Source organism: Babylonia areolata, chromosome 23, assembly GCF_041734735.1.
Source record: "Babylonia areolata isolate BAREFJ2019XMU chromosome 23, ASM4173473v1, whole genome shotgun sequence".
NCBI classification, from domain to species: Eukaryota; Metazoa; Mollusca; class Gastropoda; order Neogastropoda; family Buccinidae; genus Babylonia; species Babylonia areolata.
The window spans coordinates 19648512-19663511 of record NC_134898.1 but is presented as its reverse complement, the minus strand read 5'-3'; the positions used below and the strand labels follow the sequence as shown (position 1 = coordinate 19663511).

Genomic DNA, 15000 nt, shown 5'->3' with positions numbered 1-15000 from the left:
CCATTTGCGTGTAATAATAATAATAATAATAATAATAATAATAATAGTAATTCTATCCACATCAGACAACAAAAACAACAACAACAACAACACTGATGGTCACCGTCCCTGCCCAACACACCAGGTGGTGACAGAGAAGCAGCAGAGTGCAGCGGTGAAGGCCAAGGAGGCCCAGGCAATCGCGGACGACGCCCAGAAGGACCTCAACGCGGCCCTGCCGGCCCTGGAGGCGGCCCTGGCCTCCCTCAAATCCCTTAACAAGAACGACGTGGTGGAAGTGCGTGCCCTGCAGAGACCACCTGACGGAGTTCGGCTGGTCGTAGAGACCGTCTGCATCATGAAGTGCGTCAAGCCCAAGAAGGTTGCCAGCGTCGATAAGGTAAGAGGAATGAGGGGTAGAGTTGGTGGAATCGGTCCAACCGATCTCACCGGCCAGTGATAAGTTTGACAGCAATCTCGGTGAACGATTGGGAACAGGTCGCTTTTTTTCTTTCTTTTTTTTCAGTAAGCATAAACATTTAGAAAAAAAAAAGCAACAAGCGATGTTGTCACTTTTTGTCGTATTGACTGCATTCTATCAAATGAACGAGGGAGTGTATATAGCTGTGAAAACCTTAGTGAATTGCAGGGTTAACATGTCTGCCAAACTTACTGCTCTCACACTGCTTTCCAGTCATCATCATCATCAGCAGCATCATTATCATCTAATTATCCCTTCCACCATCCCCACCCTCCATGTGTGTGTGTGTGTGTGTGTGACCCCAGCCAGGACAGAAGGTTGACGACTACTGGGATGTGGGCAAAGCCTTGCTACAGGACCCGGGCAAGTTCCTGGATAGCCTGTTGCACTACGACAAGGACAACATCCCTGATGACGTCATCAAGAAGATCCAACCTTACATTGACAACGACAACTTCACGCCCCCTGCCATCGCCAAGGTGAGGAATGCAGTGCATGAGAGTTGTCGTTGTTTTGGGGTTTTAAGTCCTGCCATGCTCAGGGCATGATTATGGCACGCGAGGCTCGCGTGAAGAGGACTTCAACGGCACTTTAGCAAATAAGCTCTTAATTATGGCCAAGTTGTTCAGGGCTTGGGTCTCCAATGGTCATGATTGGGTTGCTTGAGGGGGTTAGTCCTGCATTTCTGTTGCGGTGTGAAGTCCGTCTGGTGTTCTAAAGGGGAACCCTGGCTGTCCAAAGTGGGGTGAAGTCATGGATGACGTTCCAAATGGGAGCCCTGGCTGTCCAAAGTGGGGTGAAGTCATGGATGACGTTCCAAATGGGAGCCCTGGCTGTCCAAAGTGGGTGAAGACGTGGATGACGTTCCAAATGGGAGCCCTGGCTGTCCAAAGTGGGGTGAAGTGGTGGATGACGTTCCAAATGGGAGCCCTGGCTGTCCAAAGTGGGGTGAAGTCGTGGATGACGTTCCAAATGGGAGCCCTGGCTGTCCAAAGTGGGATGAAGTGGTGGATGACGTTCCAAATGGGAGCCCTGGCTGTCCAAAGTAGGATGGAGTCGTGGATGAGCCCTGGCTGTCCAAAGTGGGATGAAGTGGTGGATGACGTTCCAAATGGGAGCCCTGGCTGTCCAAAGTGGGATGAAGTGGTGGATGACGTTCCAAATGGGAGCCCTGGCTGTCCAAAGTAGGATGGAGTCGTGGATGACGTTCCAAATGGGAGCCCTGGCTGTCCAAAGTGGGATGAAGTGGTGGATGACGTTCCAAATGGGAGCCCTGGCTGTCCAAAGTAGGCTGGAGTCGTGGATGACGTTCCGAAGGGGAGCCCTGGCTGTCCAAAGTGGGATGAAGTGGTGGATGACGTTCCGAAGGGGAGCCCTGGCTGTCCAAAGTGGGATGGAGTCGTGGATGACGTTCCAAAGGGGATCCCTGGCTGTCCAAAGTGGGATGGCGTCGTGGTTGACGTTCCAGAGGGGGGCCCTGACTGTCCAAAGTGGGATGAAGTCGTGTTCTTCGTGACAGAGGATGATATTTTGACCTGATTGTTGGTGTTTCACAGCATGCAGGCACATTTTGTAATGACGGAATTGCATTCCATTGTTTTCCCTTGTTCATCATATGGTGACCTTGCAGCAGTGATTCCTGAGGGTTCTGTCTCTCTTTTTTTTTAATTACATTTTTATGTCATCTTTAGTATTCCATTGCAATGTATAACTTAAAAAACAACAACTTTTTTCGACACAAGGGGGAGTAAAACAAATTCGGTCCGTATTGGGACTCGAACCCCACCGAGTCCTCTTCCATGGACAACTCGCTTCCTAGTCAGGGCGCATCACCACTACAAGGCCACTGCTGTTGACTTTGTAGCAGTGAGTCACTGACGGCTCTGCTTCTTTTGACAGTCTTTTGTTATTTCCACCCTCACCCGGCCTCCCTAAAACAAAGTGTTAATATGTCCTGCAGTCTTTTTAAGGCCATCGGGGCATTGAATTCCTATCCATTGTGTCTAGGGCCTCGGCATAGGAAAATGGGGTCCGCTATTTTAACCATCATCAACAGAAGTCGGGTACCCATTATAGAGGAAAACAATCGTGGTAACGTGCCTTTCCCAAGGACTCAACACCATGCCGAAATGATATGCTATGATATTAATACTTATATAGCGCCTATCCTCGGTCGAAGACCAAGCTCTAAGAGCTTTACAAACACGGGGTCAGTTGCACAATAGGCTGTGTGCCTGGGTAGAGCCGACGACGGCTGCCACTGGGCGCTCATCATTCGTTTCCTGTGTCATTCAGTAAAATTTCAGGCACGCACACATACACACTCAGACAGACGTGTATGACCATTTATTTTTATCTACCCCGCCATGTAGGCAGCCATACTGTATTTCGTGGGGTGTGCATGCTGGGTATATTCGTGTTTCCATAACCCACCGAGCGCAGACATGGGTTACATGATCTTTAACGTGCGTATTTGATCTTCTGCGATGCGTATACACACGAAGGGGGCTCAGGCACTAGCAGGTCTGCATATTTCCTGGCCTGGGATATCAGGCAATTCTCCACCCTTTACCCACCAGGCTCTCTTACCGAGATTCGAACCCGGGACCCTCAGATTGATTGAAAGTCAAACGCTTTAACCACTCGGCTGTTGCGCCCAAAACCCTGATCACTAATGAACACTGGATGACACAAGTCCTAACCAACCCGCTTTACCGGTAGATTCTGCCTTAAAGTGTGCCTCCCCACCCCACCTCCCTTGCAGGTGTCCAAAGCATGTACGTCCATCTGCGAGTGGGTGCGGGCCATGCACACCTACTACTTCGTGGCCAAGGCGGTGGCTCCAAAACGGGCGGCCCTGAAGATGGCCCAGGGGGAGCTGGAGGATACGCAGAAGGTGCTGTGGGACGCCATGAAGACCCTGAAGGAGGTGGAGGACGGGGTGGCCAAGCTGCAGGAAAACTACAAAGCCTGCGTCAAGAAGAAGAAGACCCTGGAGAACAAGTGCAAGCAGTGCGAGCAGAGGCTGATCCGGGCCGACAAGGTGTGTGTGGGGGGGGGAGGGGCAGGGCGAGGGGGGCGGGCCTTGGGGGGGTGAGGAATGGGGGTTGGGGAGAGGATGGAGGGAGTGGGTTGGAGAGGGCGTGTGGTGTTGGGGGGTTAGGTGTGTGTGTGTTGTATGCGTGTGTGTGTGGAGCGAGTTGTGTGTGTGTGTTGTATGTGTGTGTGTGTGTGTGTGTATTCGGGTATAGAAAACTGTGTGTTTGCGTGCGTGCGTGCGTGTGTGTGTGTGTGTGTGTGTGTGTGCGCGCGCATAATTCTAGTATGAGTGTATGCATATGTGTGCGCGTATGTGCATGTGTATGCATGCATGCATGTGTGTGCATATATATGTATGTGTGTGCATGTATGTTATGTCTGTGTGTGTGCATGTATGTGTGTGTGTGTGTGCATAAATACATTGTATGTGTGTGTCCGTATGTGTGTCTGTGTGCATGTATGTACGTGTGTGTGTGCATGCATGCATGTGTGTGTTCATATGTGTGCATGTACACGCGTGCGGTGTGTGTGTGTGTGTGTGTGTGTGTGTGTGTAGATAAATACATTGTGTGTGTGTGTGTGTGTGTGTGTGTGTGCGTGTCTCTCTCATTGTGTCTGTGTGCATGCATGCGTGTATGTATCCATATGTGTGCATGAACACGCGTGCGTGGTGTGTGTGTGTGTGTGTCCCATCCAGCTGATCAATGGTCTGGCTGACGAGAAGAACCGGTGGATAGAATCTGTGGACAACCTGGAGGCCATGCAGACCAAGATCGTCGGGGACGTCATGGTATCTTCCGCCGTCATTGCCTACCAGGGACCCTTCACTGTGAGAACGCGCACTCGCGTATACACACACCGCACACACACACACACACACACACACACACACACACACACACACACACTTATTTAGATATATTTTAGATAAACGGATAATTGTGTGTGTGTGTGTGTGTGGTCTCAGCCGCTGTTAAAGACTAGATGGGGCCCTTCTAAACATTTATTTTCAAAATCAATATTTTCATCGCAACGGTTAACATACACTTCGTTGTCCTTTCGAAAATGATACTGGCAAATGGCTTGCTTCCATTCGGTCGTTCTGTTGATACTAGAAAATAATCGAACACACTGTTTCCGAAATCACCCATGTATGTGTAGCGTCCTCCAAGGTCGCCATGACATATGCAGTTCAAAATGCACAAATCCATCCAGGTCACCTGATAGTATTATAAATAAATCATTCAGTTCAAGTGCGTTATCAACTAAACAGTCTTCCAACATTGATATATCACAAATCTCAATATTCATATACGAATATCTTGAATATCTTGAACCATCTGGTAACACATAAGGACAAACATATAACATATCTTTCTCAATACTAAATAAAATCTTATCAATAACAAAAAGAAGAAAATTGCCAGTCTTGACAACAGTCTGGCAAACAAAAGGAGTTAACTCATTTTAATTAGACAAACAACTCGACCAGAACCTCTGCCAACATTTGATATCTTTGTGGCAGGTTGACAAAAGGTTTCATGTCAGAGTTCACATTGTGCATTTAAACCACACACACACACACACACACACACAAATGGAGCGAACAAATTGACATAAAACATGTATCAAGAGAAAATTAACAATGAGGCCTGGAGATGGAATGATTAACAAATAGTAATGAGTGGTAACTCTGTCCATTCACAAGGTACACAACTTCAGTCAGTGCTGCTTACGCTACCGATTCAGCTAGCACACAGGTAAATAGAAGGTACATGGGAACAAACCCAGACACTTCCTCAAAAAAAGGAAGCGCCGGGCCTGCCCTTGTGCCGATCATTTGACATGTGCACACAGCAGCAAAGACAGAAGAAATGTGCAAACACAAATGAGCTTTTATTCAAGACTGACATAGCCTCTTTAATCCTGAACAAGGCACAACTGTGTGATGTGTGCTACCTGTGTGCTAGCTGAATCGGTAGCTTAAGAAGCACTGACTTGAAGTTATATATCAAGAGAGAGAGAGAGAGAGAGTAATAAATCCATGATCGGATGTCTTTATCTTATCAATGGCCATGTTAAGCATTTTATTCAAGATCCTGACTCTGGCCACCCTGGCTCCTGGACCCATGTATACACGGACGGATCAGCGGAGGAAGCCACACACAACGGAGGCAGTGGTGTCTACATCAGATTTCCCGATGGAGAGCACAGCAGCATCGCACTTCCTGGAGGAAAGCTCTGTTCCAATTTCAGAGCTGAAGTCCTGGCCATCAAAACAGCAGCAGAATTCCTCTCCTCCTGTGGAAAGCCGCTTGGCAGCATCTCCATCTTCACTGACTCCATGTCCACACTCCAGGCCCTTGACTCCCCTGATCCTGGTCCACTGATCCAGTCTTTTAAGGCCTCCCTCGCAACCCTTACCCAAACAGCCCCAACGACCCTCCAGTGGGTGCCTGCACATGTAGGCCTCCCAGGCAACGAGCGTGCAGACCACCTTGCTAAGGAAGGAAGCCAGCTCACACAGCCAACCGTTCCTGCCACGTATGAGGAAGCAAAAACTCTCCTCCGCAGCAGATTCCGAAGAGGCTGGATCACCCTGAACGGAGGCTACCAGGCACACCAGGATCCCATCAGGACATTGGAGAGGAGACACCCTCGGACTTCGACCCGTGACTGCGTAGCTGTCGAACGCAAAAGAAAGTAAGAAAGAAGCATTTTATTCCTCCAACGGAGATGTTAGTACGCACAGCAAGTGACAGATCATGTTAGCCATTTTCTTCCTTAAAAGTGAGGTAAGCATACACACGCATAAACACACACACACACACACACACACACACACACACACACACACACACACACACACCACACCACACCACACCACACCACCACACACACACACACCTTCAAGCAGTCGACAACTTCACCTACCTGGGCAACACACTCTCTCGGGCAGTGAACATACATGCTGAGGTCAACAACAGGATCACCAAAGCCAGCACCGCCTTTGGGAGACTGTGAGAATGTCTTGGAGCGGAGAGGACTCAACACTACCACCAAGCAGTTCTACTGTGCAGTGGTCCTTACAACCCTCCTTTATGACAGCGAGACCTGGACTGTCTACAGCAGACACGCCAAACAGCTCAATCGCTTCCACCTGAGCTGTCTCCGCAGACTCCTCCACATCAGCTGGCAGGACAAAGTCCCAGACACAGAAGTCCTGGAACGAGCTGGTCTCTGCAGCGTCTACAACCTCCTGCAGAAACCCCAAGCCAGGTGGGCTGGACACGTGGTCAGAATGCCAGACTGCCTAAGCAGCTGCTGTACGGAGAACTGTGTCAGGGTAAGCGATCAGTTGGAGGGCAGAAGAAACGCTACAGAGACTGCCTCAAAACGTCCTTCAAAGACCTGGGCGTCAACATCAATACGTGGGAGACACTTGCTCTGGACCGTCCAGCTTGGCGCAGGAAGATCACCACATGAGCCCGTGCAGCTGAACCTAGGCGAAACGAAAGCGTGCTGTGCGCAAGGCCCCAGCATTATCCACTGCCACAACAGCAGCCACTCACTTGTGTCCTACATGTGGGCAGGCCTTCAGGTCCCGGGTTGGCCTCATCAGTCACCTCCAGACCCACAGCCACCGATCTTCCATATGATATTTGAAGCCATGGTCATGTTCGATATATATATATATATATATATATATATATATATAGATATAGATATAATGTGTGTGTGTATGTATATATATGTATGTATATACATAGAGATTTTTTGGTCAGAAGTAATTCCTCCATGAGAAAATAAGTGTATGTCTCGGTCTTTGTCTCGTGTCTGTGTTGACTGGTTGGACTCTTGGCCTCCATCCCACCCCACCCCCTACCCACCCACCGACCCTGACCCTCGACTCACACCACCACCGCCACGCACTCAGAGCGAGTACCGACTAGCGATGACCAAGATGTGGGTGGCCGACCTGGACGAGCACAAGGTGCCCCGCACGGACGATCCCACCCTGGTGGGCACCATGAGTGACCCCGTCAGCATCCGCGCCTGGCAGATCGCGGGGTTGCCCAACGACAACCTGTCCATCGAGAACGGCGTCATCGTGCAGTTCTCCCGCCGCTGGCCCCTCTTCATCGACCCGCAGGGCCAGGCCAACAAGTGGGTCAAGAACATGGTGAGTGGGAGAAAGAGTTAGCTTTTGTACTTTGTATTATATTGTATTATTCTTTCTTGTCACAACAGATTTCCATGTGTGAAATTCGGGTTGCTCTCCCCAGGGAGAGTGCGTCGCTACACTGACAGTGCCACCCTTTTTTCTGCATGCATTTTTACTGTTTGTTTTCCTATCAAAGTGGATTTTCTACAGAATTTTGCCAGGGACAACCCTTTTGTTGCCGTTGGTTCTTTTACGTGCCCTAAATGCATGCTGGACACGGGACCTCAGTTTATCGTCTCCTCCGAATGACTAGCGTCCAGACCACCACTCAAGGTTTAGTTGAGGGAGACAAAGTACTAGCGACTGCAGGTGTTAATCGAACCAGTGCGTTCAGAATCTCTTGCTTCTTAGGTGGACGCGTTACCTCAACTTGTCAACATGGTGAGTGGGAGAGAGTGTTTTTGTTCTCTCTGTCTCTTTCTCTGTATGTGTGTGTGTGTGTGTGTGTGTGTGTGTGTCACTGGCCCCTCTTCATCTACCCGCTGGGCCAGGCCAACAAGTGGATCAAGAACATGGTGAGTGGGAGAAAGAGTTGGTTTTTGTTGTTGTTTTTTTTGTTTTTTTTTGCTGCCCCATCATCTGCACCGTTTCAGTGGCATTACTCCCACGCCGCTCATTTAGATTCCCCCATACACGGCCACACCCGGGTTCGTCCGTCGCAGTTCCAGCGTCGGCAGTCCACAGGGAACCATCGATGTTAGGTCGCCCGGAGGCCACACACCAGAGGAGACCCTGCACTGCTGCTGAGTCACTTCGGTGGTGTTCAGTGGTGCCTGTTCTGTTTTAACGTACTTAGGACACCACCTACTAAGCCCCCTACTGACGACAATAATGGCTTAGTCGCGGAGCCAGACTGAGTGAGCGTCTCTCCCAGAGTGGAGACCGCCACCACGTCCCCCAAACAACAACCCCCCATGAATCTGCCGACACTGACGACTTTGACAGGACTCACCCCAAGCACGGAAGTGGAGGGGCATCGAAACTGAGGTCACCATGAGAGCAGGGCATGAAAGGCCACAGACTTTGAGACTATTTTGTTTTTTTTTATATTGATGACGATGAAGGAGGAGGAGGATGACGATGATGATGACGATATTGCTATGGAGGTCCATTTTGGTTTGGGACTGCGTGACAAGGCTGTACTCTACGCTTCCTGTCATAATGATATCCCGGCGTTAACCAGGCCCGAGAGATACAGACACTTGCAGTGTTGGTCAGATAATTAGAGCAACACACCCAAAGACGCATCCTTGAAGTGGATGACACTCGACTGTGTGGTCCCAGTCTCCCCATTTAAGCCCACAGCACACTCAACTCTGGGTAGGAGCCGGCCACGGGCCGAAAAACCCACCTCCGCTGGGATTCGAACCCGCGTCCTCCCAGCCGTCAGTCCGCGACGCTAACCACTTCGCCACGGCGGCTGGTATGAAAGAGTTGGTTTTTGTAGTTTGTGTTTTGTTTTCATTTGTGTGCGTGTATGTCTATCTGTGTGTATGTCTGTGTGCTATTGGCTCTTCTTCATCAACCTCCAGGGCCAGGCCAACAAATGGGTCAAGAACATGATGGGTGGGAGAAAGAGTTGTTTGTGTGTGTGTGTGTGTGTGTGTGTGTGTGTGTGTGTGTGTGTGTGTGTGTGTGTGTGTGTGACTATAGGTTTCGGTTTTGCAGTTGTAGTTTCCAAGAGTTGTGTGTGTGGTGTGTGTGTGTGTGTGTGTGTGTGTGTGTGTGTGTCAATAGGTTTCAGTTTTGCAGTTGTAGTTTCCAAGAGGCGTCAAAGCCTGTAGACTGATCCATATACACTAGCATCAACTGATCAAGTCTGCTTCAAAATTAAAACCAAAAATAGGTAAATAAATCAAGAAGTGATTACATATATAAACAAATAAATAAATATATGTTTACATATATATGGATACGAGCATAAATACATGAAGAAATACAGAAAGAAGTGTGTGTGTGTGTGTGTGTGTGTGTGTGTGTGTGTGTGTGTGTGTGTGTGTGTGTGTTGCAGGAGAAGGATGCTGGTTTGGAAGTGGTCAAGCAGTCGGACAAGGACTTTTTGCGGTCCCTGGAGAACTCCGTGAGGTTTGGCAAACCCTGTCTGCTGGAGAACATCTCTATCGAACTGGACCCTGCTCTGGAACCTGTGCTGCTGCGTCAGGTCAGTGTGCAGCTTGTGGGGGCGGCGGGGGGGGGGGGGGGGGGGGGGGGGGGGGGGGGGGGTGACGGGAAAGGGAGTGGAGGAAGAAGGTGGAGGGAAGGGTTTTGTGGTGGTGTTTTTGTTATCGTACTAAACTCCTGAGAAGAGTTCATAATCTATCATAATCTATGTGACCGGTAAAGGTAGATTTTGTTTTGATGTTGGAGCCCAACTATCTGAAGAGACGGGTCACTGGGCCAGTTTGCGAATTGCTGGGTGCACTCTGGAGTTATGGGGGTTTTCCCTTGTCACCCCCTTCTTCTCTGTATTGGTTTGTGTTGGTTTGTGTTGCTCATCCTGGACTTTGGTTTCCTGGTGGCTGATTTTCCCTTTGCTTTCCCCTTCTTCGTCTCGAGTCGCTTGTGTGGAGTACATGGGCAACCCCTTATGGGTTGTGACACTGACTGAGATGTGGCGTATCTGATGAGTCCATTTGGAAGGTCCGGTAGGGGTGGGGTGTCCTTGTTATGTTCGTCCTGTGTGTAGAGTTGCAAATTTGAGTGAGTTAGGACTCTGTGAGTATGTAGTCAACCTACGAAACCAAAGGAAAAATCTGCCACCAGGAAACAGTTTCAGTTTCAGTAGCTCAAGGAGGTGTCACTGCGTTCGGACAAATCCATATACGCTACACCACATCTGCCAAGCAGATGCCGGACCAGCAGCGTAACCCAACGCGCTTAGTCAGGCCTTGAAAAAAAAAAGAAGAAAAAAAAGGGGGGTGAATAAATAATAGATAAATACATAAAACAAAAGACAACTACCACTACTAAAATAATATGTATAAGGCGCAAAAACTTGATGAAGTCAACTATAAGCATAAATAAATCAATAAATAGATAAATAATAATTATAATATAAAAAAGTACTACTACTACTACTAATACAATAAAGCAAAGGAAACAGAAGTACATCATTGCGCCCAGGGTGAGGAACACATAGCAACACGGACCAACACCGAGGAAGAAGGGTGTGACAAGGGAAACACCACTCAACGCCAGAAGGCACCCAACAGTTCGCTCTCTGGCTTGTCGACCTTCAGACAGCTAGGGTACGAAAGCAAAGCGAATTTTTTCTTTGCCTGTGACATATATTTTGAACACTTCTCAAGGGTTCGGGATGAACAAGAAATAAAACATACCACATAAACACTACAAGACATTTTCTGTTGAACTGAACTTAGAACAAAGGATAAAAGGACATGGGAAGAGAAAAAGAGAGGGAAGGGAGAGATCCTGAGAGATAGACACACAAGGACACACTTTGAAACGAATGCCACGAGCCGTGACAGGGGTGAATGTTTGTTTATTGGTGCGCGTGCATGTGAGTGGTGGTGGTGGTGGTGGTGGTGTGTGTGTGTGTGTGTGTGTGTGTGTGTGTGAGGAGGGGGGGAATAGGAGTAAGGGATGGGGTGTGCATGATCCGTTCGTACTAGTGGACGTGGGAGTTGCAGCCAGAATACGGAGAAGAAAATTGTCGGGAACCCCCCACCCCACCCTTCCCTCCAATTGTCGCCCCCCCCCCACCCCCCCTTTCCCAGTTGTGTGTGTGTGAAAGAGAGAGAGAGAGAAAGAGAGAGAGAGAGAGAGAGAGAGAGAGAGAGAGCAGTATGTTTGGTGCGTGATTTGTGTGGATGGGTTGGTGGGTGTACTGGTGTGTCTTTACCCGTGTCTGTGAGAAAGTGTATGCGTGCGTGCGCGCGCGCGCGCGCGCGTGTGTGTGTGTGTTTGTGTTCGCGCGTGCGTGTGGTGTGTGTGTGTGTGTGTGTGTGTGTATGTGTGTGTGTGTGTGTGTGTGTGTGTCAGGAGGAAGGGAACAGGGGGGGGGCTAGGGATAGGGTGTGCATGGTTCGTTCTTACAAGTGGACGTGGGAGTTGCAGCCAACGCACACAGAAGAAGACGAAATTTGTTGAAAAAAAAAGAACAAAAAAAAAAAAAAAAATTGTATTGCCAAACAACACCAACCATGACCCATTCATGAACTGGTCCGGCCTCCGCACAGACTTTCAAGCAGCAAGGGACCACAGTGATAAAGATCGGGGACTCTGTGATCCCCTACCACCCGGATTTCAAGTTCTACCTGACCACGAAACTCCCCAACCCCCATTACACGCCGGAGGTCTCTACCAAAGTCACCCTCGTCAACTTTACTCTCTCTCCAAGGTCAGTTCTCAGTGGAACCGGAGGGGCGTGGGGGGATGGGAGGATGGGGGTCAAGGAGAATGGAAAACGGTCGTTATCATTTCATAAACAAATAAACAGTGTGTAACTTATGTAATTACAATCTCCCCCTCCCTTCCTGGCCTTCAAGTACATGTGCTTTGTGAACAGCACTATTAGAAGAGAGACAGATATGTTTTTTGGAACAGTGTGTCAATCACATTTTTCCATGTTATTGATATGAAACATGAAAGATATAGCATTGAAAGTTGTCTGATTAACATGAGCGGGCATTAGGTAATAGAAGCTAAAATGGTTTGGAGGCAGTAGCAGAGGGATTTGTCCCTATCCCAGAGGGATCAGTCTTTTGTGAGGTTACCCCCTGTAAGGTCCATTTTAAGTTGATCAGATTTGAACTGGCTATTTGACTGGTTCAGAGTTTCAAAGAAATTTAATACGTTTACCCCTTTTTGGGGAGTGGATGATACGATAACAGTGCAATGACATTGAATCACAACTTCTGTCAAATAATGTCGAAGAAAATATGCAGACAAAACACACCAGAAATGAATTTGAAAAATAAAACAATTGATAATTAAGCAAATTGTTAAAAAAAAATCTTCAGGATACCGACTTGTATGGTCCATGTGTAAGGACAGGTTACACGCCACATTCAAGTTTTACTGTTTCACTTAAATCATGTTCTGTTTTCTTCCAAGAACAAAATAAATGGCCTGAACCAGACATTGATGAATGTGATCGATGTATACTTGGTATAAGTCTATTTCGAATCACGTTATTTTTCGGTACTTTTTTTCGGTCTAAACTGTCGCTACCCTGAGGAGGACATGACGGGCAGTACACCTGCCATTTAACACCTAACTGCCAATGAATAATTCATAATGATTTTATGGAAGCATGTTTTATTCTGAAATCGTCGTCGTTGTTGTTGTTGTTGTTTTTTTTGTTTTTGTTTTTACTATTTACGTTATTTTACAAAGTTGTGTGTGTGTGTGTGTGTGTGTTGTGGGTAAGGGGACTAAGGTGTATGTGTGGGAAATGCACCCGCTGTGTTGTATTACTTGCTGGTATGCATTTAGTTTTATATGTTGTTGTTTTTTTCTCCAACCTTTGTCATGTTGTGAGTGTGTTGGACTTGGCTGTGGGCTGAGATGTTGTGTAGGGTGATTGGCGAGACAGTGGATGCACAATTTAATTTCCAAAATAGATGAATGAAGATGTACTGTAGTAAGTACGTACATTCCAATACAAATTGAAACTCATCCTCCCCATGTGGTGACTTTTCAGCGGTCTGCAAGACCAGCTGCTGGGCATAGCCGTGGCCCAGGAACGGCCTGACCTGGAGGAGCTGAAGAACCAGCTGATCGTTAACAGCGCCCAGATGAAGGCCCAGCTGAAGGAGATCGAGGACAAGATCCTCCAGAAGCTCAGCGCCTCCGAGGGCAGCCCCGTGGATGACATTGACCTCATCAACACCCTGGAGGCCTCCAAGCTCACCTCCTCAGAGATTAAGGTGAATGTCTGGCGTTGAATGATGATAATGGTAATGATAATAGTAATGTCGATGATCGATAGTAATGTTGATGATGATGATGATGATGATAATGATAACAATGATATTTAGAAGAAGAAGAGGAATAATGATAATGATAATAATGGTAATAATAACAATAATAATATTGAGTAACTGAATTGAACTGAATTCTCTCTCTCTCTCTCTCTCTCTCTCTCTCTCTCTCTCTCATAGCTTTATATCTGTTTTTCGCCAAAGGCTTATTGATTGTAGATGGCAAACATGGTATAGTCACATTTGTACTAGTGATAGATTTGACATGTATAGAACATTCTGTAATATACCTGATTTGAAACCTTATCTGCTGTTAGATATAGACAGGCATCTGAAACGTGTAACGACAAGATTTAGACTAGGTATATCAGAATTGACAGTGCATCACTTTAGATACAGAAGTTTTTGTGCAAATGATTTAGTCTGTCCTTTATGTCATGAAGCCCAAGAAAACGAGGTGCACTTTGTTCTTTGCTGCCCAGCACTAAAACATGTACGTCAAATATTTATAAAACCTAAGTACTACAAGCATCCCTCTCTGTTCAAGTTGAATTTGTTAATGTCGTCAAGCAATACCAATGACGTACATAATTTTTCGGTATTCTTATATAAGGCATTCAAATTAAAAGAAATTGTTACTTCGTAAAACAGTTATAATGTATTTTTTGTTGTCTATATAGTTACACGGATACAATGCACGGTTTGTTGTCTATATTAATGCTTATTTGCTTATGTGTTTTCGTTGAGTTGTATTATGTTTACGTATACCCCCTTCACTAGGGGCTGTGGCCTGATTGTGAATAAACCATTCCAAATTCCAAATTCTCTCTCTCTCTCTCTCTCTCTGTGTGTGTGTGTGTGTGTGTGTGTGTGTGTGTGTGTGTGTCTGGTCTCTTTGGTCTTTGACAGGTTAAAGTGGCGGCGGCAGAGGAGACAGAGAAAGACATCGATGTGACCCGTAGCCAGTACATCCCAGTGGCCATCAACACACAGGTGATCTTCTTCTGCGTGGCTGACATGTGCAACATTGACCCCATGTACCAGTACTCGCTGGACTGGTTCGTCAACATCTTCATCAGCAGCATAGACTCGTGCGAGAAAGCTGGTCAGTCCTAGCTGCACTGGGTTGGGTTTTGGTGTGGTGCGGTGCGGTGTGGTGTGGTGTGATGTGAAAGTGTTGTGGTGTATTGCGTCGTGTCATTTTGTATTTCCTGGACTGGTTCGTCAACATATTCATCACTAGCATAGACCAGTGCGAGAAAGCTGGTCAGTCCTTTCTGGACTGGGTTGGGTTGTGGTGTGGTGTGGTGTGTTATGGTGCGGTGTGTCAT

The 15000-nt window shown here is 47.5% G+C and overlaps 1 protein-coding gene across 1 annotated transcript in view; it reads left to right on the top strand.

Annotated features, from left to right (window-relative positions):
- The window catches only part of LOC143298154 (dynein axonemal heavy chain 1-like), a 164998-nt gene that overhangs the window by 120142 nt on the left and 29856 nt on the right, over positions 1-15000 (top strand). Inside the window, exons 57-65 of the mRNA XM_076610887.1 lie at positions 125-379; positions 766-939; positions 3225-3503; positions 4197-4328; positions 7437-7682; positions 9736-9885; positions 11924-12084; positions 13390-13615; positions 14579-14774. Of these exons, the coding sequence (XP_076467002.1) occupies positions 125-379; positions 766-939; positions 3225-3503; positions 4197-4328; positions 7437-7682; positions 9736-9885; positions 11924-12084; positions 13390-13615; positions 14579-14774 (1819 nt within the window). The remainder of the gene's footprint in view (positions 1-124; positions 380-765; positions 940-3224; positions 3504-4196; positions 4329-7436; positions 7683-9735; positions 9886-11923; positions 12085-13389; positions 13616-14578; positions 14775-15000) is intronic.